Source organism: Crinia signifera, chromosome 2 (assembly GCF_055691185.1).
Source record: "Crinia signifera chromosome 2, ASM5569118v1, whole genome shotgun sequence".
Classification (NCBI taxonomy): Eukaryota; Metazoa; Chordata; class Amphibia; order Anura; family Myobatrachidae; genus Crinia; species Crinia signifera.
The window spans coordinates 364,327,584-364,353,464 of record NC_139218.1 but is presented as its reverse complement, the minus strand read 5'-3'; the positions used below and the strand labels follow the sequence as shown (position 1 = coordinate 364,353,464).

General features: G+C 48.9%; 1 protein-coding gene across 4 annotated transcripts in view; it reads left to right on the top strand.

Moving 5' to 3' along the window:
• The first annotated feature begins 19,641 nt into the window (after positions 1-19,641).
• PSPC1 (paraspeckle component 1) overlaps positions 19,642-25,881 on the top strand; it is a 71,019-nt gene continuing 64,779 nt past the window's right edge. For 2 of the 4 annotated variants that reach the window (XM_083169929.1, XM_083169930.1), the window contains exon 1: positions 19,642-20,182. In XM_083169929.1, the coding sequence (XP_083026055.1) occupies positions 19,787-20,182 (396 nt within the window). In that variant the 5' untranslated portion in view covers positions 19,642-19,786. The remainder of the gene's footprint in view (positions 20,183-25,881) is intronic. The other 2 variants (XM_083169931.1, XM_083169928.1) reach the window with 1 other exon arrangement.

Below are 25,881 nucleotides of genomic sequence, written 5' to 3'. Positions count from 1 at the left end.
GAATGTGTCTAACTGTTTATCAAATAGCTACCTTAGCATATATAAGCAGGTCTTCAAAAGATTCTTACCTTAAATTAAACAAACCTTTAAATGTCGAGAAGTATAGAAAGATAAGCTTCCAATGTGTTTGAGTGCTGTGTGTGGCTTGCAGGTAGTGAAATCATGGTTTGGACTTAATAGACTGCAGCATTGCTTATTATATTCAGGTGTATGTGTTTGAGTAGGAATCAGCGTTAATTAGCAAACTCAGGCGCACGCTGGCATGCGGTATCTGTAGGGGTGGTTTGAGCTGGCGGTTGGCGGCCGCCTGTTTTGTGTCCGAAATGAACGGTGCCTTAGTCGATCGTGCGGTAGTAGCACCGCTCATTTTTGGTGCACACCCCCGTGTACGCCCATATGTACGCCCATTTTCCCTCATTATTTCGGCCGCTCCCCTCAACACGCCCCTATGCCGCCCCCAATACCGTACACTCGCGTACAGGTTTTTTCGCACGTAGAGACCCGTCCGTAAGCGTTGGTGAGTGGTCGCGCCTGCGCCAAGCGCAGATCATAAAAAATCCCGGGACGTACGCGTACGGCCCGGCCGCGCCAACCAGAATAAGGCCCCTTGTCCCAAAGGTTTCTCCTTGCACTGGCACCCGGCTTCCTGGTTGGCAATTCGATCCATTCGCGTGCCCTGGGCACTAAAATTCTCAATTCTGCCTCTACAAATGCAGGGTTTCTCTTTTTGGTGGTGGTATCCTGCTCAGTCCTCACCCTAGATGTTGCAGCTCGTTTTCTGGTGGCCCCAGTTCTCTCACCATGCACCTGCTGGGTCACACCTGTTTGGAGAGATGCAACCTCTTGTTCTGGCTGGTTGCTTGGCCCTTGTGGAGCTGGTGCAGTTTGAACAGGGCCTGTTAGTGAGGGGCCCGCTTGGTCTTGCAGGCTACTCCTCTCTTGGGCCCTCCTTCTCCGCTCCTGTTCCCTCTTGTTCAAAGCTTCAAGCAGGGATTCTGCTGTAGCTCTCTGTAGAGCGTCCTCAGCTGCGGAATCATCTGAGCTAGACATGTTTGCAGCAATTCTGGCCTGCATCTGACTGAATATTTATATGGTAATCTCCCGCCATGAACAAGGGGGCGTATATTTTTCCCCGCAATGTAGTAGCTAATTTACGCCGATATTTCCCGGCGATAATTCCCGCTTAAATTACGCAGGTCTCAACGCACCTGAACATTCACCTGTATATGCACATACACAGGTTGTGGAGCATTGTGTGCTACATGGTGAAATGTGTGCACCTGTCATTCCAATGATGATTGTTGTCAGCTGGTATCTGTTGGAGTTCGTGTATGCTTTCTGAATCACATTTCAAAACATCACATTATAATGCTTTCCTTACATATGTAATGAGTATGAAATTGTCATACACCAACATGTTGCATTGTGCCTTTTTTAGCAACGTATTTATTAGTAGACGGTTGCGTGTATTATTTTCAGCACACTGTATATACAGTACGTCTCTCTATACATTGAAAGCATGCTGTTGGTTATGGTGTGTGTATATCAGAACGGTCCGCGTAAGTTTCTATTCGCATCCAGTTTGTTAATGTAAGAAGGATTAATAAAGTTAATACTAAACAAACAAGTTTTTAGACCAATCAGCAAGCACCAAAAGTGCTATATGTACCTGCAATTAATAACTGCGCCATTGCCAATATGACTTCAACCAGGGCTAATGCGTTTTCTACCCAGGAGCTGGTGGCCTTGGTTGAGGTCATGGACCGGCGCCTGGGGCCCAGGGGCCCATATGTGTCCAACATGGACAAGTGGCGGGCATATAATGCTGCCCGCCGGCTAATATACGCCCGACCGGCGTCCAGAGAAGCCTGGCACAAGTAGAGCGGCGCTGGTCTGACCTCCGCCGGCGCCAGCCAGTGATGCTGTGTTCGATTCGCCGCCATATTGCCCAATGTAAGTTTTTATTAACTAGTATGTCTGCGTTTTTTTGCAATGATTTCTGTACTTTTTATAAATATGTTCATGAGTATGTGGGTGTATATGGTGTGTATATGGGGTGTATATGGGGGTGTATATGGGGGTATATGGGGTGTATATGGGGTATATAGGGGTGTATAGGGGGTGTATAGGGGGTGTATATGGGTGTATATGGGGTGTATATGGGGTGTATATGGGGGTATATGGGGGTATATGGGGTGTATATGGGGTGTATATGGGGTGTATAGGGGGGGTATAAGTAGTCGCTCTGTTTTTGGGTGTAGCATATCAATTAGTTAGCATGATAAATGTATGAAATATAACAGAAATGAAAATTTGTAAGGTTATGAGCATGACTAATGCGAATTTTTCTTTCCCCCATTTTTATGAAACCCAACCTTCGATTTCTATGCCATCAACATTAACATTTCAGCACGGGCAAGGGCACGCATGGAAGCCCGGGAGGAGGCAGCCCGGGAGCAGGCAGCCCAGGAGGAGGAAGAGGAGGAGGAAGAGGAGGAGGAAGAGGAGGAGACTATGGGTCCTGCTGGTGACCACCACATTTCCACATCCCCTTCCACCAGCCACTCCCCTCCCCCCACCCCCTCCCCTACCCCTCCCCCACCCCCTCCCCTACCCCCACCCCCTCCCCCCACCCACACCCCTACCCCCACCCCCTCCCCTACCCCCACCCCACACCCCTACCCCCACCCCCTCCCCTACCCCCACCCCCTCCCCACCCCATTTCCAACCCCCCTACACCTCCCCACCACCCACCCCCAAACCTCTCCAATCCCCACTCTAACCCACTACCTGTATCCCAAGTCCTATCCCATCCCCCTTGCTCCTGAACCCCCCCAACCACCGGACACCCAACCAGCGGCGAGCAGGATGGCTCAACTAGCCGTAAGTATTTAATGTGTCTAATGTTTACATACACATTTCTACACATAAACAATCACAACAACCACATATGTGTATCCAACATCAACATTAGTTGCAACATATCACTGCAGGGCGACCATGAGGTGTGGCCTGTCCTTCTCCAGGAACAAGGGTCCCCTTGGTGGTTTTTTTGAGTGTGGCCATGCCTCACCCCTTGAATAATTGACATAACAGTACATCCAATGACATATCCAACATTAGTGGTGTGGAGGTTATGGGTCCAGGTGTTGTGTAACTCCACTTCCCAGCATGATGTGCAACATTAATTTATAGATTGTTTTGTTAATAGTGTGTGAGGCCATGCGGATGCATGCTTTACAAACATAGCTTTAGGCCTATAATTAGTACAGCAATGGTCAACATTTTACTAAGTAAGGAGTGCTTAAGCCGCAACAATGTCATAACCCTTAAATAGCACAGCCTAATTGTGAGGTTAGAGGTGAGTCCCCCAAAACCAAACTACCAATTGGGATACAGCATACATTCATCCAATAAGGAGTAAATTTTATAATTTTATGTAATATGTACAGTATGTGTGTGTCAACAGAATAGTATTTTGGACCATGTTTACAGCATACCCATCTTCAATGTAGTGGAAAAATGTATGTGGCCTTCACACTTAACTCACAAATTCATATTATGTTACAATGCAATAAACATTTATGTATATGATATATTAATTATAATGTGTTTTTCCCCTTCACTACAGACACTGAACAGCACCAGGAGGAGGTGGCCCATATACTAGTCGAAATGTTCCTGACCATCCTCTACTTAAATATTCTTTTCGCCCAACTGCAGGCCCTTGTTTAATTATTTTTCATATTGTTATTTTCTATTATTAATAAAAAAAGTTGATGTTCAGTTAGAAGTTGGCTGTGTTTTTAATCATAAATATGTGAGAGGGTTTGTAAGGGCAGGTACATACAGATGTGTCATGTAAGTTATATTGGTAATTTGAGGTGAGGGGTAATGAATGATGTGTGAATGTGTGTGTTTTGGGGTGAAATAACACATAGTGAAAAGGCATGATTTTTTATTGTTGTTAGATGAAAACATCACACATAACATCAGGGTAGGTATACATGTTAAAAAAATCAGATCAAACTAATTATGGACATAATTTAGTACATACACACAAACACCAACATAAATTTATTTACAAGTAAAAGCAATGTGGGGACACATAGATAGTGATTAAAATGCCACATTAGAACATAACAAATATACATGTAATGAGGGTTAAAATGTTGTTTTATTAGGGTCTTTATTAAGGTAGACAATTGAGTTAATAGAAAACAATAATTGAATAACAATTAGAATAATTAATTAATTGTCTGAATTATAGTTGAAAGGCAAGATTTGCAGGTCCATATATGTGAAGGGTATGCCAGCGTACACGGACGTACGCTCACTCTCACGAGCGGTGACATAAGCTGAGTTTTCCATTGAAAACAATAGCGACCCGTCCGTGCAAGCTGGCGTACGCTCAGATTTCCGCAAGAAGTAGGCGGGAAGACGGACGAGAGACGTCCGTAAACGGTGGCGTACGCTATGTTATACGCCAGTTGTCGGAGTCTAAGGGCTGATCCGTCCGTGTACGTTGGCGTACGCTCAATTGTACGCCACTCCCCTTCTACGTTGTTTCTGGCCGTACGTATGCGGCTGATTTGTGGGTGGACTTAACCTCAACGGCCGCGTACGGAGAGCGTACGCTAATATGGAACGTACGCACGTTTGGCCGCACCAACCAGAATAAACCCCTATGTGTGCTTTACAATTGGAATGCATTGTATTAAAAACTGTATCTAATATACAGTAAATGCTGTTACAGTAAGTCAGTAGCTGTACCTTTTATTACTGTACAACGCGGTGGCAGGCCGAGTATAATGGACTACTAATGCATACTGTATTTACAAAATGATAAAGTAGTTCTCGAACTATATTGTTGTACTGTATTTTATTGGAGACCTAATGCATCCTCAATGGGGATTTTCAAAAGCGACATCTGGTGGATGAACGGAAGCATTACACTCCTCAGCAACACCAAATGCCACATCAGCCACGTTGCGCAATGCTTCGCCACGCTGCGGATCTCATTGAGATCAGACTGCAATAGGTAGGCTAGATGAGTGTGGCTACATCTGTAGGTCAGGCATGGGCAACCTGCGGCTCTCCAGAGCTGTTGTGAAACTACACATCCCAGCATGCATTGCCACAGTTTTAGCATTCCCTAATAGCGTGCCTGATCTAGGTGTCCAATAAGCTCCTACCTGTGGGCCTGATTCAGACCTGATCGCTGTTGTGCGATTTTGCAGAGGTCTGTTATGAGATAGCCTCCGCACAGCCAGTATGGAAATCCTGCCCTGTGCAAGTCAGCAGCTATGTGAGAATTGATTCGCAAACTATGGAATGATTTTTCCAGTCAGTGCAAGTGTACATAGATCTGACCCTTCCACACAGAGACAGGCTGATGGATATCACACGCCCTCCCCTAAAATGCCAGGGTACGCCTGCGGTTTTTAGGCACACCCAGAACAATCCAGTTGCCGCCCAGAAACGTGGCTCCCAGGCAATCAAACAGCATCCAGGTTGCAATTGAAATCTTTGGGCATTGTTGTTGCTGTTTGCAGTCGCGTACGCGTATTGCGATGCGTACTAATGCACAATTGTACGATAATTGTCTGGCTTGTGAATTCTGCGATCAACTCTGAATCAGGCCCTGTACTTTGGGAACACGCAGGAGCTATCCTCCATTTAGCACATGAAGAACTGTATGTAGGAGCTGTAAATCATAATATATATATATATATATATATATATATATATATATGTATGTAGCAATACTGGTAAGATCACATACATAATGTAATTTCTACTATTGGTACTTGTTTCCTAGCACGGCCACACCGATTTGTATCGGGATGATCGGGTCGGAAAAATTCCGTCGGTCGCATCGCATGCGACCAAATCGCATGCGATGCGACCGACGTGATCGACCCGATTTTTACATTGAATCAAATGTGAATAGGGCCCCTGGGACCCTATTTTACATTGGATTCAATGTAAAGTAGTCCCCAGACCCCAAATTTTACCGCCTCAACGGCACCCCACGATTGACGCCAACCCGAAGCGTGGCAAGCGCAGCGAGCCCGCGAGGGGCGGCGGCGCGTCCTCCGACCTTTTCATACCCCTACTATCCACGTCGGCGTGGAGTTGAGAATATAAAGTGTGGCGAGCGCAGCGAGCCACCGAGCCCGAAGCGTGGCGAGCGGACGCGTATAACTTCACAGGTATACGCGTCCCCTCGCGGCGCTCGCCACGCTTCAGGCTCGGTGGCTCGCTGTGCTCGCCACACTTTATATTCTCAACTCCACGCCGACATGGATAGTAGGGGTATGAAAAGGTCAGAGGATGCGCACCGCCGCCCCTCGCAGGCTCGCCACGCTTCGGGTTGGCGTCAATCGTGGGGTGACGCTCACAATGGGGTTGCTTAACTTTTTAACAATGACGGGGCCATATACAATGTGAAATGGGTCATATTGGCCCATTTCACATTGTTTGCTATGTAAAATGGACTTAATCAAGTCCATCTCATCTTGTGCCATTATAATTGCACAAGACCGACGCGATGCTCCCGATTTCAATGTTAAAAATATTTTAACATTGAAGCCTATGGCAAAATCGTGTCCATCGCGTCGGTCGCGTCGCGGGCCATGTTAATGCACGCGAGCGACGCGATGGTCCCGATTTTGCCTTTGCCGGCAAAATGGACCTGATTTCAAAGGAAATCGGGTCCATCGCGTCCATCGTGTACCTTAACTTTAAGGTACACGATGGACAAGATTGTGGCCGTGCTAGGAAACAAGTACCCTACTATTACATCTGCTGACAGTTGAATGTGTCAACATTCATCATGTTGACAGTGATGAAATGTCGACATAGTTAAATTTCTCATTTCAATCAAATATTCTGATGTTCTGGCGATTGTTGTGATACTTCAGTTGGTAAGTGTAAGTAACCCTAATCCTCCACTAGTGCCTATTCCTCACCACCTTTTCCTTAGCCTGACCCTAACCTTCCCCTAGCATTCTAGACTTCTATACAGATGGAGCACCTCTCAGCCAGCTCGGGGAGTCGCCAGAGTCCCTGAGCTGGCGGAGAGGCTCTCAATCTGATGGGGACATGCGAGTGTCTCACACACTCACGCGTCCCATCAGCATGACACTGGGGAGTGGATTCCCTGCCCGTCTCCACTTCAGGGAGACAGGCAGGGTTAGTGGGGGCTGCGGGTGGCAATGAGGGAGCAGTGGGGAGCCAGCGGAGGGTGCCAGCTTGCTCCATCAGAGAGGGCCACGCGAGGGTCTCGTGGGCCCCCTTCTGGCGGAGACATTTTTAGTGACCAATACACAACAAAAATAAGATGTTGTGCTTATGACATATTATAGGTCTTGCTTGTAAAACTAGGGACCTCCATTCAATACAGAGATCATTGTAGTGGCTAATATACAACAAACAATAAGATGTTGTACTTATGACATAAGTCTGGCTTGGATTCAGAGATAGACTTAATGTCCCAGCAACTAACTCAATTTCCAAAGTGTAATAATTGCAAACAAATATTGACTCCTCCACATCCAAAACCTTTGTGAGAGTTTTTATTACCAGATTCTGGCCCTTATTCTGGTTGGTGCGGTCGAGCCGCATATGCGGCTCCGACCGCACCAGACGAATCCCCGCCCACCCTACGGTTCGCCACGGCCGTCCGTACACGGACGGCTGGCGAACCGCATAAAAATGGTGGAGGCTACGCCTCCACCATGGTGGGAGCTGCCCCCTGCATTCGATGGTCGTCGACCATCGAAGGCAGGTCCGCACGCCGCGGCAGCTCCCGCAAGCTGAGACCACACGGACAATCGTCCGTGTGGTAGCTTGTATGGGGGCTGAAAGCTGACATCCGGCGACGTCAGCTTTCCGCCCCCATGAGTTGCGTCATGGCCTCATTACCATGCGTACGCCCCGCGTTTGCATGGGAACGCCCATGAAACGCGGGGCGTACACATAGGGAAATGAGGGCATGATGCCTCTCACGCCCCTATACGCCCCCTTTGCGGCGGACGAAATCCGTCTGCGGCGAAGGGGGCTGCACATGCGCAGATTCACCTCTGCGCATGTGCAGAGTAAAAACATCGGCGGTACGGCCGCACGCGGGCCGTACCGATCCGATTAGAATAAGGGCCTAAGCCAGCATTCCTTTATCCTCTCCTTGGGAAAGTGGGAAATTGTATTATACCTTTGATAAAGCTACCAAGAGCCTGCCCATCATCCACCTATCCAATTTGATATTGCAGCCCGGACCAGCCCTACAAGATTGAACTGCCTAGACCACCCAATTCCATCTGGGAGGTCACCTCATTTTCTGGTGCACCAGCCATCTCTCCTCCTGCTGTAAAAAGACCCACCATTTCATCCAACTACCAGTGGTTACCGGTGATTTGTGCCAGTCTTGGGCCGGCCACTTGGACATATGGACAGTGTCTACAGAAGCAATCCAGCAATTAACCAGGAGTGGTAATTATCATCTCTACAAAATTCTTGGGGCCTACTAGGAACAGACTCTCCCTACCTTGCTATCATTTGTGGTATGGGCAATGCTTGCTAAATCCATTGTCTTATTTTATATTAGTTATTAATTTTCATGTGGTACCAATAAATATTTGTAAAGATCATCCAATTTAAATAATTTATTTTATCCAATCTGGGATAAATCCCTAGAGCGCTGCTATCTCCTTCTTCTTCTTTTTTGGAAATTGTATTATGGCTATGTTACTGCAAAACTTTTTGGTCTTTCTCCCCATAGGAGATCTCACTTTGTAGAGCTGCCGGACAGTAAGACATTTCTATCAATGAAGACTGTGTCTCAGCAGCCCATAAAGCAGTATTCAGCCAACTCTGTCTCTGGGAAACCTCACAGTGGATCCATCTCAATGGGAGTTCTCTCTCAGCAAAGCCAGAGAGTGGTGAGCGGCTGTAGCACAGATGCCATATAAGCCAATCAAGTCAGTGTCTCAGCAGCTCATACGCTGGGTGCGCCCTGTCCTCGCACAGGGTGCCTGCAGATCTGAGACACCATAGAGGTGTCTCCAGGGCCGGCGCCACCACTAGGCAGCATTAGGCATTTGCCTAGAGCGCCGGCCACTGGAGGGCGGTACTGTGCAGCAGAAGAGGGCAGCAGCGGCAAAGAAGAAAGGAGCTGGGAGCAGGTGAGTGGCCCCCGGAGCCCGCCCGGTGCCGCATCCCCAACCCCCCTCACCCGCCGCATCTCCCGCCGGTGGCAGCCAGATCACACACACCCCCGTGCATCGCAGCAGCGGCAGCCGCATCCCCCAAACGCCCCCCTCCGTGGAGCATGTAAGTGCCAGGGCGCCCACGCCTCCGGCCCTAGGTGTCTCAGATCTGCGAGTGCTAAAGAAGTTTCTTAGAGATTTCTTCAAGTACCCCAACTGTGGTTTTCAAATGTTTTTGAATCACAGCACCCTAGAGTATCAGAATCATCTTCACGGCACCCCTAGGATATAAGCTTCTTAATGTGAAATTTAGTGAATTTTTTTTTTTAAATTATGTAAATGGTGTTTATATGTCCTCCTTAGGTTCAGTTATGTGGTGAAGATCAGGACTCGCTACGCCACGGCACGCAGTTTGAGAACCACTGTAGTAGGCCATAAATATATTTTTAAAAAAGTAGGGATCAATTCAATCTTCAGTGCTGTGAATAGCACCAGAAGGGAGCTCCTGAAACTAATTTAATCAGCTTGCTAAGCTAAGTTGGAGAATGCCGGTACTCGTGGTTGTTTAGTTGCGAGTTCCGGCCTTTTCTGTCTTAAATACTTTCCACAATGCTGTTTGCAAAACGCTAGGGCACAAAGCAGCAACATCACCCTAGTTTATCAGATTTCTGGCCTCAGCCCTAGTGGTGTGCGAGCAGCAAAGCACTAGTTGGAGTTAGCAGTAGGCCGGTTTCACACACTTCGGCTCCTGCCGGAAGGTGAAATCCCGCACGGCCAGGTAGCCGTGCCGCACACACTAGTTTATCACAGAAGGGATGGCCACAGCCCGGCAGCCATCCCTTCCAGTGGCGGGATCCGGCTGCAACCGTGCGGCCGGGTCGTGGCCGTTCCATGTGAATGGACACAATAGTGTCCATTCACAACTAATGTGTGCGGCACGGCTCCCTGGACGTGCGGGATTTCACCGTCCAGCAGGAGCCGGAGTGTGTGAAACCGGCCGTACACTGATTAGAATAGCTCTGGGAGATCCCTCGCTATTTACTGGACACTGTATTGAATCGACCCCATAGATTTTGTTTGCTTCACATTTCTAATATATTCATGAACAAATGCAGTAGGATTCTCTGTTATAAGAGTAGGCTATTAAATACTAGTAAGCCCGCTTGAAGCAAAAGCTTTGAAAGCTAGTCTGCTACAGCACCTTCTGTTTTTGTGTGTGTGAGAAAGAGATGTAGTTTCACTCTCTGCCAGCAGATGGCAGTGTTTCGAAGACTGAAAGACACTAGAAGACACATATACCGTAGATGATGTGCAATACAATATATTGCACATTGCTGGATGAAAGTGCATTTTTTACATTTGTCCACAAGGGGGCAGCTTTAGTACATGTAAAATATACATGATCAGAAACGTATATAAGTGTTATAAAGGAAATAAATGGAGTTAATACATGATACAATTATGTAAAACATACACTCCCAAATGCAAATTTGTCACCTGCATGTGTGAACAATTTTATCTGCATTTAGTGGCAAGTAAACGGGACCTTTCACTTTTAGAGGCAGATCATAGGTTGTAATGTGCAAAAGCAATACAGTCAGGCATGCTTCTTTGAGGTGTGAGTCGCTCATTTTTAAATACATCAGATGTGAGATATACATTTATCAATTGTTGATGATGATTGTTGTGTAATTGCTCCTTATACATCTATACAAATATGCAAATGTAATCAAAATACTGACCTGGAATCAAAAGTGTGCATATGGCCTCCAGAACTGAACACAGTATTCCAGGGTTGCCGACTTTTACAATCACCTCTCCGGGAGAAACCCGGAGAGGAGACTGTCTACATCACTTCTGGGGGCGGGGCCTGATGGAGCATCATCAGTCCCTGCCCCCAGTAATGCAAATACCGCAATACGCGGGTCTCCGATGAGGGGGCGGGGCCAAAAATGCGCGATTTGCATATTTAGCCCCGCCCCTTCCGACGAAATGCCGCGGATCACGCCAATTTAACGCTACGGGCTACGGCCACCACAAGGTAAATGAGGGGGGGGGGGGGGGGAAGGGGACAGCCGGAATCCGGGAGGGTTGCCCCCCTTTCCGGGGGACCGGGAGGGGGACCCGATTTTCGGGATCCTCCCGGCCATTCCGGGAGGGTTGGCAACCCTGCAGTATTCTACATGAGGCCGTATCAATGACCTATACATTAGAATTATTACTTCTTTCTGCTGCTGATTCCTCTCTCTCTATGCAACCCGGAATCAGACTTGCCTTCCTCATTTGCTTTGTTACATTGCTTACCTCGTGTGGCTGGCGACCCGTCGCACATAATAAACTCCTGGGACAATCAACATTTTTAAATGGGAGAATTGGTGCCATTGGGGGTTATTCAAGTTCATTCGCACGGAGGACCGATGCGTGCGGGGGGGGGGTGGCGGAGAAGGGCGTGGGGAGCCGGGCTGCCCCATTACCGTATGGGAACGTCCAGTGTTCCATGGCGTTCTCATGGTAATGAGGCGGTGATGCAGGTGCGGGGGGCTGGCAGCTGACATCACCGGATGTCAGCTGCCCGCCCATATCCGTCCCCGCGTGCATGCATACATAAGTGACTTGAAAGTCACTTTTATATGCGTGTACCTTCCACATCTTCCACATCTTTCGATGGTCAGCGACCAACGAAAGATGTGGGAGGTTACCCGCAGGCATATGAATGGATGTTTATGCTAAACATCCATTCGCAGCCTGTGCGGGAGAACCAGCGCTGCGAGGGGGGGCGTTCATTCGCCGGGTGGGGTTTGGTAGATTTGCAAGGCTGCGAATTCGCAACCTTGCGAATCAACCAGAATAACCACCATATACTGTAAACGTGTTTAAACATGCTATAGGCAGTGCAATGTGTGCAGTTAGGGAATTATGGGAACGCATGTGTAAGTACACAGAATGTTTAAGGTATATTGTTTTAACACTGCAGTCCAAATTTAGATTCCATCCAAAATCAGTAAATTTTCAACCTTTTTACCTTGCGGCACACTAAATAAGATTTTAAAATGGCCAAGACACACCATGAGATCCCCACAGGGCAAAACACATTGGCCCCCACAGGAAAAAAAGTATTGGCCCCCATGTAAAAAACAATCACACTGGTCCCCACAGGTAACAAAAATAAAATACATGGGCCCTTTATATGAAAAGAAGAGACCAGTAAATAACAGTTGAGCTGGTGGTGGCTGTAGACTGGTTTGGGCATCTCTAGATCTGGAGGCACACTTGAGAACAGCTCAAGTCACACTAGTGTGCCACGGCACAGTGGTTGAAAAACACTGATATATATATAGATAGAGAGATAGGAGAGGATGTAAGAAGCGGCACTCAAGCTGGGTACACATATGTACAATTTCCTTTTTCTTGCGACCGTTCGATCGACCGAATACACGTTCGGCCGTCCAAAACATACGACCGTTCTGCGCGTACACATATGTACAATTTTACTTGCGACGTCCGATGTACTCCCGTCCAAACAATCGCAAGAAGAAGTATATGAGAGACCCTGTAACCCTTTGCCTGCTGTTTTAACTAATGTGTGTATAATGCCTCACTGCCCAACACTTTAGAGGCATCACTTTAAGACATTAATCAATGTTGAAGTTTTAATAGTGTGTTATGGTGCCCTGAAAAGAGCTTCCAGCACACTCTATTAAAACTTCAACATTGATTAATGTCTTAAAGTGATGCCTCTAAAGTGTTGGGCAGTGAGGCATTATACACACATTAGTTAAAACAGCAGGCAAAGGGTTACAGGGTCTCTCATAATGCAGCATACCACCGTGCTTTGTCAAACTGTCAAGCATATCGATCGAACATGCGTACACACTTCACTTTTGTTCCGATATGGAGCCGTCCTGTCGGATGAAATATTAAGCAGCAAAGAACCTTCGACCGACCGACCGTGGACGGCCAAGAGCGTTTTTGGCCGTTTATCGGTCGCACAGCAGCAATTGGGACAGCGTACACACCTATACAATCGAACGGCCGTTTGCCCCCAGATTGGAAGAACGGCCCGACGATTGTATATATGTGTACCCAGCTTCAGAGTCTGCTTGTAAGTAACAAAATCTCCCCCAAAACCGATGTTTTGGAACTCCCTGGTCCCGTTTTTAAGGTGTGGAAACAAATAATAAATAAAGTATACTACCTTATATCCAGGGCTATTTTTCTGCAGGCTCCAGCAGGAACTGTGGCCCTTATTCTAGTTCACTCTTTCTGACAAAATATTTCTTAGATGGACAAAACCATGTGCACTGCAGGTGAGGCAGGTGTAAAACCCCACCCAAATCTAATTATCTCTGCACAAGTAACACCTGCCTCACCTGCAGTGCACATGGTTTTGTCCATCTAAGAAATATTTTGTCAGAAAGAGTGAACCAGAATAAGGGCCACAGTTCCTGCTGGAGCCTGCAGAAAAATAGCCCTGCTTATATCCCAGTGCAAAAGGAAAAGCACCTCCTCCTGACCGGTCTGCCGCACGCTGCTCGTTTCTGGAAGCCCTCAACGCTGTTTCCGGTCCGGCCGCACAGATGACATCAGCCGGTTACCGTGGTGACCCGATGCCTGGCTTACTGCGTGGAATGGTTACCACGGTTACCCGGCATCAGTGTTCCCTATTCGTGTTGTTACACCGGTCCTCTGTCTCCCTCGCAACAGCTGTGCGTCCCGATGGAAGCACTATAACAAACAGTGCAAACAAAAACATATTAACATATTAAAATTGTCACAGCGCTTTCAGTATTTACATTGTATTTTGGGATAAGCGGTTTATATGTACAGGTAAATATATCTAGCTACTGCATGCTTTACAATTAGCCCAGGGCTGGGCAACACCGGCCCTCCAGATGTTGATGAACTACACATCCCAGCATGCCTTGCATCAGTTTCAGCATGGCCACATAGCAAAACTAATGCAAAGCATCCTGGGATGTGTAGTTCATTAACATCTAGAGGGCCGGTGTTGCCCAGCCCTGAATTAGCCTATATCTTGAAGTGTCCTAAAATGATCTATACCAGTGGTGGCCAACCTGTGGCTCTTGAGCCTCATGCGGCTCTCCCCCTTGTAAAGTGCGGCTCCTGCTCCCACTGCTGCCCGCCGCCCACCGTCTGTCCCAGTCCCCCCTGCTGCCGGTTCCCTGAATCCCTTCTCCTTCTGAGGGGAGGAGAGCACGCATCGCGCATCTCTCCTACCCCTTACTGTGCATCCTTGTGACTGGGCCGTCCGCCAAGCAGAGCTCGTGGGCCAGCAGCCAATCAGGAGCCGGCCAGCGAGCTTTGATTGGTGGGCAGCCCAGTCACAGGGAAATGAGGGGGAAGGAGACACGCGGTGTGCTGTGCTCTCCTCCCATCGGTGACATGACAGGAGGACTGCAGGGGGACACCAGACTGTCCTCTCCCCACCTGGCAGCAGCAGCAACAACGGTGAGTGCTGCTGCTGGGAAATTTGCACTGTGGGGGCATAGCAGTTTGTGGCACTGTGGGGGCATAGCAGTTTGTGGCACTGTGGGGGCATAGCAGTTTGTGGCACTGTGGGGGCATAGCAGTTTGTGGCACTGTGGGGGCATACCAGCTTTTTGGCACTGTGGGGGCATACCCGGCACCGTGTGGTGCATACCTGGCACCGTGGGGGGCATATGTGTATCTGGCACTATTGGGGGCATATGTATATATAGCACTGCACTATTGGAGGCATATTTGTATCACACCCACCCAAGGGGTCAAAATAGACTGCGCCCCTTTTTTTGGCCCATGCGCCTTCGGCGCGCACATGATGTCGGCTCTTTAGCTTGACTACCGATATTTTTCGTCTCTTTACCTCTGACCGGTTGGCCACCCCTGATCTATACAATCGGCTTATAATGCCGATATCATAAATCACAGCCCTAAAAGAAAAGGCAAATAGGGAAAAGGAAACCGGGGAGAGGGAATTGGGGGGTCTTGCAGTCAAAATCTAGTCAAATTGCTTAGCAAGTGACTGCAAATCTCTCTGTGTGTACAGAATGAGCGATAGTGATCGAGATCTCTCATTCTGAACCACTACCGTGCTTAGCAACAATCTCTGCAAGTGTAAAGTGGCGTACACATGTAGAGATCTTTGCTAAGCAATTTTGCTGGTGTCAAGATCTCCCATGGAGAGCACATACACACGCAATTTTGCTAAGCAATTTTGCTTAAGCAAAAAAAAAGGCAGGGTAGTGGATCAGAATGAGAGATTGAGATCAGTATCTCTCATTCTGTACACACAGAGAGATTTGCAGTCATTTGCTAAGCAATCTGACTAGATTTTGACTGCATGCACTAACTTAGTTAGCAAGAGATATTTAATCTCTCAGAACATACACACAGAGAGATCTGTGCTTACTTTCTAAGCAATCTAGTAAGATTGCTTAGAAAATAGCAAAAATTCGCTCCGTGTGTGGGAGATCTGGACACCAGGAAATCGCCCACCCTAAATAGCTTAGCAAAATTGCTTAGCACACATCTCTACATGTGTCTGCCCCTTTAGTAGTCCACACAGCGATTTACATGTGCGGCCCAGATGCTCTGAATCTGCCCAAGATTCAAAACGAACAGATAATTTCAGTGCAGTCACTCAGAAGCTCCTGCACATCTCCTGCATGTGCGGCGTGGGCAGATGAGCAGGGCCTCTGAGCAGGCAATGAGGCACCCCCAACCCCGCTTCCCCATTCACAGCACCCCCCCCCCCCTACACACACACTCTCAGAACTTCCGACCCCCTTCCTCCCCCACTTGCGGCATCCCAACCCCCCTCTCCCGGCACCCCGACCCCACTTCCGGCCCCAACTCGTGGCACCCCGACAACCCCCCCCTCCAACTCGTGGCACCCCTCCCCCACTCGCCGCACTTCCGACCCCCCCCCCCTCCCACACACGCGGCACCCCGAACCCCCTTCTCCACTCGCAGCACTCCGGACCCCCCTCCCCCACTCGCAACACCCTGACTACCCCCCTCCCTCCCCAGAACTCACGCTGGTGGTGACCTGGTCTCAGCGGCGTCGGCAGCGTTTCTGGTCCCCATGAGTGGTGGTCCGGGCCCCTCTTAGCCATCAGTGTGGCGGCAGCGGAGGAAAAAAAAAAATTGGCCACAGCCAGACAATCACGGCTTGCCACATCATTGCCCCACCCCCCTAGAGCTGGCTATATTAGCCAGCTCGAAAGAGGGGACAGCCAGTCCGAAGGCGGAGGAGGAGCAGAGAAGAGCTCCAGAAGAACAGAACTGGGAGGCGGCGGCCATGCAAAAGAGCTGAAAGGCCACCCCCCCCCCCCCCCCCCCAGGTGAAGAACACAGATGAAGAGGCTGAAGCCCTGGGAAGCAGCGGTCATGCAAAAGAGCTTAAAAGGCCCCCTGGGTGAAGACAAGATGCAGTTTAATAAAATATTTAAAAAACCTGTGTCTGTGTTTTTATTTTAATATTTCCTTTACAGGGGGCTGCAGGCCTTTAATGCCTTTAATGCCCCACATGCTGGTGCCTGTGGTTCTCCCAAGTACCAGCATGTGGGGCAGGCTTGCTGGGACCTGTCATCCAACTGTAAAAGACAATATTACTATTTAAACAAGCTATCAACCCTGCACCCACTGCCCACGGGGTCAGGGGATAGCCCCGGGCTTCAGTCCAGGCCTAAGGTGCCCTGGATAGGGAGGACCCCTATTCATTTTGTCCCCCCCATATTTTGGAAACCAGGGCCGGCTCAAGAGCCTGGTGCTCGTTCCCAAAATACAGGGGGCCCCCACTCACTTTGTCCTCCGTATTTTGGGAACCAGGACTACTCCAAGAGCCTGGGGCTGGTCATGCTGTTATAGACAAAGAAGATGACACTCCCCAGGCTATTATTTCAATTTGAGGTGCCACTAGCCACCAATAGATAAACCTTTTGTGTGTGTGTGGGGGGGGGGGGGGGGGGGACTACCCACCAATGATTAAAACTTGTTTTTTTTTTTTTGGGGGGGGGGGCACTAGCCACCAATGTTCATTTTGTTGGGGGAGGGGTGGCACACTATGCCACCAATGTTTATTTGTTTGGGGTGAGGGGGGGCACTATGCCACCAACATTTATTTCTAAGGCCACTAATAATGTTATTAATTATCAGTCTGGTGCCCACTGCCCTGGGGCGCCAGGGACAGCCTTGGGCTTCAGCCCGGGCCAATGGCACCCTGGAGGGGGGGACCCATTTATTGAGTTGGTCCCCACTACCCCAGGGACCTGGCCCGGGCTGACCAGCCACAGAGGTAATGCTTTGGCCGCGGGACCTTATCAAATTAGTGTCCCCAGGCCGTGGCATTACCCTGATGACTGTTTGAGCCCGTGCTGGTTTCCAAGATACGGGGGACCCCTACTCCTTTTGTCCCCCGTATTTTGGGAACCAGGACCGGCCCAGGAGCCCAGTGATGGTTTCTTGAATACATGGGACCTTATTTATTTTTTTTCCCCTGGTATTTGAGAAACTCAGAGAGCCCGGGGATGCTCATGCTCGTGGGGGGAACCCCACAACATTTTCTTACATTATTTATATTAATATTTTAAAATACTTTTTTTAATCCCCTGAAGTCGCCTGAGAGATTCGAAATCTCTCATGCTGAATCTCCCATTATGAATTTCTGTCAAAAATCTCTCTGTGTATCGGGCCCTTTACATTCGCCCCACCTGCAGTGCAGCATGGTTTTGCCTATTTGAGAAAGATTTTGCTCTTGCAATCAAGTCTGAATCAGGCCCTTTATCTTGCGAAGAACGGGATCATAGCATCCACACATGCATACTAAGCACTTGCTTCCATGTGCAGCATTGAAGGAACCTGATGGCAGAAAAAGAACCACCCCCTATGCAGTGAGGGGAGTCAGTGGTAGGGATGGCCATCGACCATTCATGATTTGAAATAATCAATGGTTTATGGCCGACGTTGAATAGTTTTGACATTGATGGGGGAGACCAAGATGGTTTCCCTCCATCGATGTCCACCATAAGCGAACAGATTTGTTTTTCTTTTTTTCCCAAGGGACCATGACAAAGAGCATAACCCCGCCACCAAAACAACCACGAAGCCCCGCCCCCATGTTTTAATTGGTCCACAGGCCAATCAATATAAAAAAAAATGGATGACCATCGATAGGAAAAAACGTTGATGGTCATCCATTGCATAGTTTAATACTATTGATGGCCAGTTGCACTATTGCCATCCATGGCCACCATTGATGGCAATGGCAAGATGGCCATCCCTAGTCAGTGGGCGGAATCTCCTACTGGCTCAGGTCCTAAGAGACCCCAAGAACAATTTGTGATCATTTGGTGTGGCCAGCGACTCAGCATCCAGTCACCCTAGAATTAAGACAATGGGGGATAGTTAAAAAAAAAAAAACTTTTAAAAAGGCAAAAGAGATGTTACTCATACTGGGCGGGATGAACTAAGACAAAAATGTGGTAAAACCCCTGTTTTACCGCATTTTCAAATGTACCAAAACCTGGCCGCACCGTCTTTGGCGGGCAGGGTATTGCCACCTTTGGGTGGTGATACCCTACGGGCTTCTATCACCACCCGCACCCCCCTCCCTGTCCTCCATGCTGCTCCTCCTCCCCCAGCAGCATGTCACAGCGTTCGCAAATCTAATGGGCCCTAAACACATAGCGATGTGTGCAGGGCTACCTAGCTATGCTAGGTCGGGCTGTGCTGCGCCGCTATCGCATAGCACACAGAGCTGACAGCCCACACACAGAGCGAGCTGTCAGCTCTGTGTGCTAAGCGAGCAGACAGCGCCAGTGTTCTCCGGTGGAAGAACCCTGCCGATGCCGAGATTGATGGACACTGTCCATCAATCTCGGCCAGCGATAAAGACGCGCGGGACGCGCACTGCTGCCGATATAGCCCCCACACATACACTGATGTGAGGGCATTTGCTAAGCGACTTTGCCAAACTAAGCAAAATCGCTTAGAAAATGCCTTAATATCGGCATGTGTGTAGGCCGTATTAATCACTCTCTGGTGACTCAGATTTGTGGCGCCCTGCTACATAAACTATCGTTAACGAAAATAGTGTGATGACAGCATTAAAGCACCCCCCTACAGTATTATGCAATGTCCCCCTGATTATTAGGAACACACTTGATGTCACCAATTACACCAGGCTATGCGGTAAAAATAGAGTTCTTATGTACATAAGAGTCCCTGGCTTCTAGCGGTAACAGGCCGCAGGCAGCCGCCATTATCCAGGACTTCCTATGGGGGCGATGGAGTGGACCGCGTTTTGTCTACTGAAAGATGGACGATGCACGGATGGGGACACAGGTGACATTCAGCGCACTAGGCCGCCTGGTCTCTAGCACATGGGCTGGTGTGTGGTGGAGGAAGGAGGGGGCCGGGCACACGTGACGTCATCGCCCGCAGGAGAATTTTTCACCGCGCCATTTTGGAAGTCGTTGCGCGAGGCGCTCTCTCTGTGTGTGTGTCCCGTCTCCTCGTCTCTTGTTTCTCGCCCGCATCGCAGTAGTCGGGACTCGCCAGCTGTCAGCAGCATCAGGATGATGATGATGGCCAACAGGAACCTGAAACAGGTGCGCATCGAGAAGAACAACAATAACGGGGGGAGCGGCGGCGGCGGCGACATGATGTCTCCCCCGCAACAGCAGATGGTGCCCGGAGGGGGGAAGCACAACAGGCGCCGCTTTGAGGAGGGGGACCCGTCCCTCATGCCGCCCAAGATGGACGAGGGGGCGACCGAGGAGCGCGGGGTGACCGTAGACATCAAGAGCCTGCTGAAGCCCGGGGAGAAGAGCTACACCCAGCGCTGCCGCCTCTTCGTGGGGAACCTGCCCACCGACATCACCGAGGACGACTTCAAGAAGCTCTTCGACAAATACGGGGAGCCCAGCGAGGTGTTCATCAACCGAGACCGGGGCTTTGGCTTCATACGGCTGGTAAGGCCTGGGCCGCTGTCCTGGGATATGTGGTATGGGGAATCTTTGCCTCAGTGGGTGCTGGTATATGTTGTATGGGGAAACCTCTGCGTCAGTGGGTGATATGTGGTAGTGGTATGGGGAACCCTCTGTGTCAGTGGGTGATGATGTATGGGGGGACCCTCTGCGTCAGTGGGTTTTGGTATATGTGGTAGTGGTATGGGGAACCTTTGCCTCTGGGTGCTGGTATATGTTGTATGGGGAAACCTCTGCGTCAGTGGGTGATGGTATATGGGGTAGTGGTATGGGGAACCCTCTGCGTCAGTGGGTGATGGTATATGGGGTAGTGGTATGGGGAACCCTCTGTGTCAGTGGGTGATGGTATATGGGGTAGTGGTATGGGGCGACCCTCTGCGTCAGTGGGTGATATATGTGGTAGCAGTATGGGATAACCTACGTCAGTGTTTGATATATATATATATATATATATATATATATATATAATGTGGTATGGGGGGATCCTTTGCATTAGTGGGTGATAGTATATGTGATAGCAGTATGGGGGAACCTACTTCAGTGTTTGATATATATGGGGAACCCTCTGCGTCAGTGGGTCCTGGTATTTGTGGTAGCAGTATGGGGCAACCCTCTGAATAGAGTGGTCTTCGTGATTGGAGTGCGTTCTCCCCTGCTGCCGGGGATACACTGCCTCCCATAACGTATCGTGCATGCGCCGGAAACCTTTTGTCCAGCAATACGTACCCGGCGCATGTGCAGTTTTCCATGTTAGGTGCCGCTTGTTGGTCTCTGGCGGCTTCAGATTAAAACTGCGCATGCGCCGAGTAATGTTCACAGGGGATGCTGTGTACCCGGTGCATGCGCAGTTTTAATCTGAAGCCGCCGGAGACCAACAAGCGGCGCCTAACATCACACAGGAGACCCGCTTCGCCAGAAAATTCTGGCGCTATGAACTGGACTGCAAAGAAGGACCGCGTGGCCAGCGGGAAGCTTCATAAATAAGGTATTTGACTGGAGTTCTGCAGCAACTAACGCATACACGCTAGCCCTCCTGCCCCGCAGTGCCGCCGTTAAAGTACCCGCACAGCGGGTTTGATAGATGAGGGGAAGCGCTATCCCCTGCTTTAGCGGACGGGGATTGCGCATATGCCCCACAGTGCTGGTTGATAAATATACCCCTTGGTCTCTGAGGCCCTCTCACCCTCCCATGTGAATGGAAGCGCATTTGGTCTGGTCTTCACCTACCGTTGTGATAATTCAGATTTTTCTCAAACTTCTGATTTCTCTTCTTTGACCATCATTTGCTCTCTTTTTAACATCCCTCTCGGTTTCCTAGCACGGCACCCATCGCATGCCATAGTTATTGGTGTGCGATGCGATAATTCTGTGAAATTAACAAGTGCTTGTACAATTAAATATCGCATGCCAGCAAACGGCATGCAATGCGATTTTTAATTGTACAAGCTCCCTGATGGGTGCGTACAATGTTAAATGCACCCCCATTGTCAACAGCACCCCACTATCAACGCCGAAGCGTGGCGAGCGCAGCGGTACGCGTTCTTCGACCTTTTCATATCCCCACTATCCACGTCGGCGTGGAGTTGATTTTAGATAGTGTGGCGAGCGCACGTGGAATGCATGTTAAGTAACCCGTGTCCCCTCACGGGGCTCGCTGCGCTCGCCACACTATCTAAAATCAACTCCACGTCGACGTGGATAGTGGGGTATGAAAAGGCCGGAGGACTCGTACCACCGCCCCTCGCGGGCTCGCTGCGCTTGCCACGCTTCGGGTGGGCGTTGACAATGGGGGTGCATTTAACTTTGTAAGCACCCATCAGGGTTCCTGTACAATTAAAAATCGCATTGCATGCCGCTATATTGCATGCGATGCGATCAGATGCACTTTGAGCAAAATTGTGGGCGCCGTGCTAGGAAACAAGTACCTCCCTTTCCTCTCCTTCTCCACCTCCTAAGACTGCCATCACTAAGCATAACATCGAGGCTATTTACACCACCTCCTTATCGTCCCTCTTTGACTCGCTTCTCTCTCATGTACTGAACAAGCCACTTCCTTATACAGGTTGAGTATCCCGTATCCAAAATGCTCGGGACCAGGAGAATTTTGGATAACGGATTATTCCGTATTTCGGAATATTTTAATATTTCAATGATGTATTTTGAAGTATCTTGCATTTATGCTGTATAAACACATAATATACACACAAATATATTTTATTACCACATAAAATACACACAAACATATTTTAATTGTTCAAAAAACAAGGTTTCAAAACGTGAAACAAAATGTGTGTACTATCTCAGCACTGAATTTAAATGCCAAGCAATCATTGTCTTGTACATATATAGTGCCAGTTACATATCATGTCCCCAGTGATGCTGTTACATATGTCCCCAGTGAGTTTTTAGCAAAAAAAAATTTTTTTTTTCACTTTCTGGAATGTCCGTATTTCGGAATAATTCGGATAACGGATATTCGGATACGGGATACTCGACCTGTATAATAAATCTAGATTCTGTCGCTCCTCCCGTTACTTCACCCTTGCAAGCTAACACCTCAACCCTGAATCGAACACTTTAGATATCGTTGTGAGATTGATCAGTCAGTTCTTTTTTTTTTCTCTTGATTGTTTTCTTATTCTTTGAGGGTTTTTGGGATCTCCTGTACCTGCTGCAGCAGCTTCTGCTCTCGTAGGGTATGTGGATAGTTGGAGACTTACTTTGGCTGCAGCAGCAGCTTCTGCGCTGCTCTGGTTGGGTAGGCTAGGTGGATAGTTGTAGACTTGGTCTGGCTGCTGCAGCAGCTTTTGCCCTGTTGTGGATGGGAAGGGTAGGTAGAACAAGAATTGCATAAGCATAAACTTTTGCCCATCTGTGGGATGGGCCTTAAGACTAATAAATAATACATGATGAGGTGGGGTTTCCAGGAATGCTTTGTACTTAAGCTGCATTAGCAGGTGAAAAAGCCTACCCAGTAGATTTCATAAAGCCTGTCTAGGTTTCCATGGGCAGTTCTTCAGAGGGTCTTCAAATTAAATGTCCACAACATATATGGAGGGTTTGGCACTTAAATGTATTTCATCAGCCCTGCAACACAGAGGATGCTGATCTACCCATGCTTCACTGTCCACAAGTTCCTGGACAGTGGAGATGGCTTCATTTCTGAGCTTTTGAAGCCCCTGCAAAGTATACACCTCAGATCTTTGGGAATTCCATTTTATGCGTGCTTGTCCTACCCCTTTCCAGTCATACATGGCAGTTCTGCTGATTACTGCAGGGCCACTACTGGAAACATACAACAGCAGAAACTGCACACCAGTCGGCAGAAACAATTGAATACTGGCGCGTTTGGACTGGAACAGGCAAAATTGAATACTGGCGCACGCAGGAGCAGGGACAGGCAAAAATAATTAAATACAGCCTCTGGACGGTAATCTTGTTTTTAACCCGTTGAGTGGTGGGTTTTGCTGGGCAGGACAAACCTACCAGGGCAGGTTTTTCCAGCCCCAGCAAAACCAACCACAGAACGTAGGAAGGGTTTACCTCCACTCCGTCGTTTGTACTAGTGTTCCCGCTAGGCTGTTTTAGCGGGGTGCTGTGCCCTGCCCAATTTTTAAAGTGCAAAATGCGCCCTCCCTCTGGCAGCGCCCCGCTAAAACAACCTGCCTCCTACTCCTCTGGTGGTACCGGGGAAGCCCAGTGCTGCAGTAGATAGCGATCCCCGGCGCTTCCCTGGCAGTGACGGCACCGGCGGGGCCGCCCCTTTTCTTGACGACGGCGGCTGGGCCCGCCCCTTTTAATCACGTCGCAGCCCGGGCAGGCCCCTTTTGTCACGTCGGCGGTCCGGCACCGCCCAGAAACGGGGCATCGGTGGATCCGGTCCGCCCCCTTGACGCTGCACCCATGCAGCGGCACCCTGCCCGCCCCTGTTCCTAGAAGGAACACTATATACACCGAAGCTCCGCTGACCCAGCCGCTAGTCACAGTCAGCATTGACCACCGGCGGCATGCTCGGGGGTGTTTGCGGCAGCTCAAGAGAACTCTGGCTCCTGAACTCCCGAGCGCTCCCAAGTAGCCCCGAACACATCCCCGAGCCTGCCGCCTTCATCACTGCTCTGAGTGGCTGCAGGGGAGCTCCGGCGTACGATCGCAGGAGGGGGCCCTAGCGGTGGTGCACCACTGAAGGTACCACTGTCGCGCACCTACTGCATAGTGGTATGCCTGGAAATTTTCCATGACAGCCCGGTTAATGTATAACCAATAAAGGTTATATTTTGCTTAGGCTAAGTGCCCCTAGAATATGAGTTTAGTCATGTATTTTTTTTTTTTGTGTAATCTATTTTTATCGACTCTCTGTGGGCCTCTACACAGTAATTGGTATCCCTATGTTGTCCACATACTATATTGATGTGGATTGTCCAATGTAACTCCTATAAAATTCATCCATGTAGGAATTCCCGTTGCTCATCTTACCTTGGTATCGCTAGTGATCCCTGCTAGGATGTGGGCAGTGCGCAGGGTTGCAGTGGGCAGTATACGCTCAAAGGGGGTGTTGCCTATGGAGGTGTTAGGCTACCTTCAAGCTCTCTACTCATTGTGAAGATATGTTGCGCACATGGAATCTATTCTCAAGGCACGGACAGGCTGTTTTAGCAGGGCGTTGGTAAAAGGGCAAGGTGTATTTTACCCTTTAAAAATCGGGCATGGCGAGATGTCCTGCTAAAACAGCCTAGCATGGAGACTATGGGCAGTATTCAATGAAAAAAATTTGCCGTGCATGGCGAGAGATTTTTTCTCTCGCCATGCACTCGTCCTGTTCCAGAGGGCTCGCTGCCACTCCTGCTCCCTCTATTTAATGTGGTTAAGACTCGCCGCCACTCGCGGCGAGTCTTAACCCCTGCAGCGGACGAGCGTCTGCGGCAGGGAGCTGGCAGGGAGCCGTGGGACAGTGGCAGCCAGGGAGATTAAAGTCTCCCTGGCTGCCCCAGAACATATGTGGAGGAGAGGTGGGCTCCCCGGGACCCAGGCAGCACAAGCTTCCCCCCTATAGCCAGCGGGGGACCCAGTATTCACTGCACCCGATCGTGCATATGTAATGATCGAATGCAGTGAATATATGAATATCTAATGAGCGGCTCGAGAGCTCTGGTTTCCTGCTGGCTGCTCTGTGTAAAAAAAAAATAATATATATTTTTTTTAAATTAAATATATATTCATGTGCTATAAGCACATGAATAAAAATAACATGCCCCTTCACAGAAAAAAAATCCTGATTTTTTTGACACCAAAAAAAAAAAACCTTTTAGTTTAAAAGTTCACATTCCAGCTCTCCATGAAAAGATGGAGAATTGCTACACGGAGAGAGACGGCGAAAATCCCTTGAAAAGACGGCTAATATTTCACATTGAATAGGGTTGCTCGCTTTTGGAGCAGAAAAAATGCTCCATCCAAGGCGAAAAAAGCACAAATTCGCCGTAAAACAGGGCAAATTTTTCTCATTGAATACTGCCCCATATCACAATATCCTCAGATTTTTATGCCATCGGCCAGGATATGTCTGTAAATTACATCATTACCCCCTGATGCCGCTCCCAGTATCATTATTAGAAGTAGTAACATTCTGTTGCAAAGTTTGACATGGTTCACTGGAAGAATTTTTTGTAACTGGTGATTTGAAATATGAA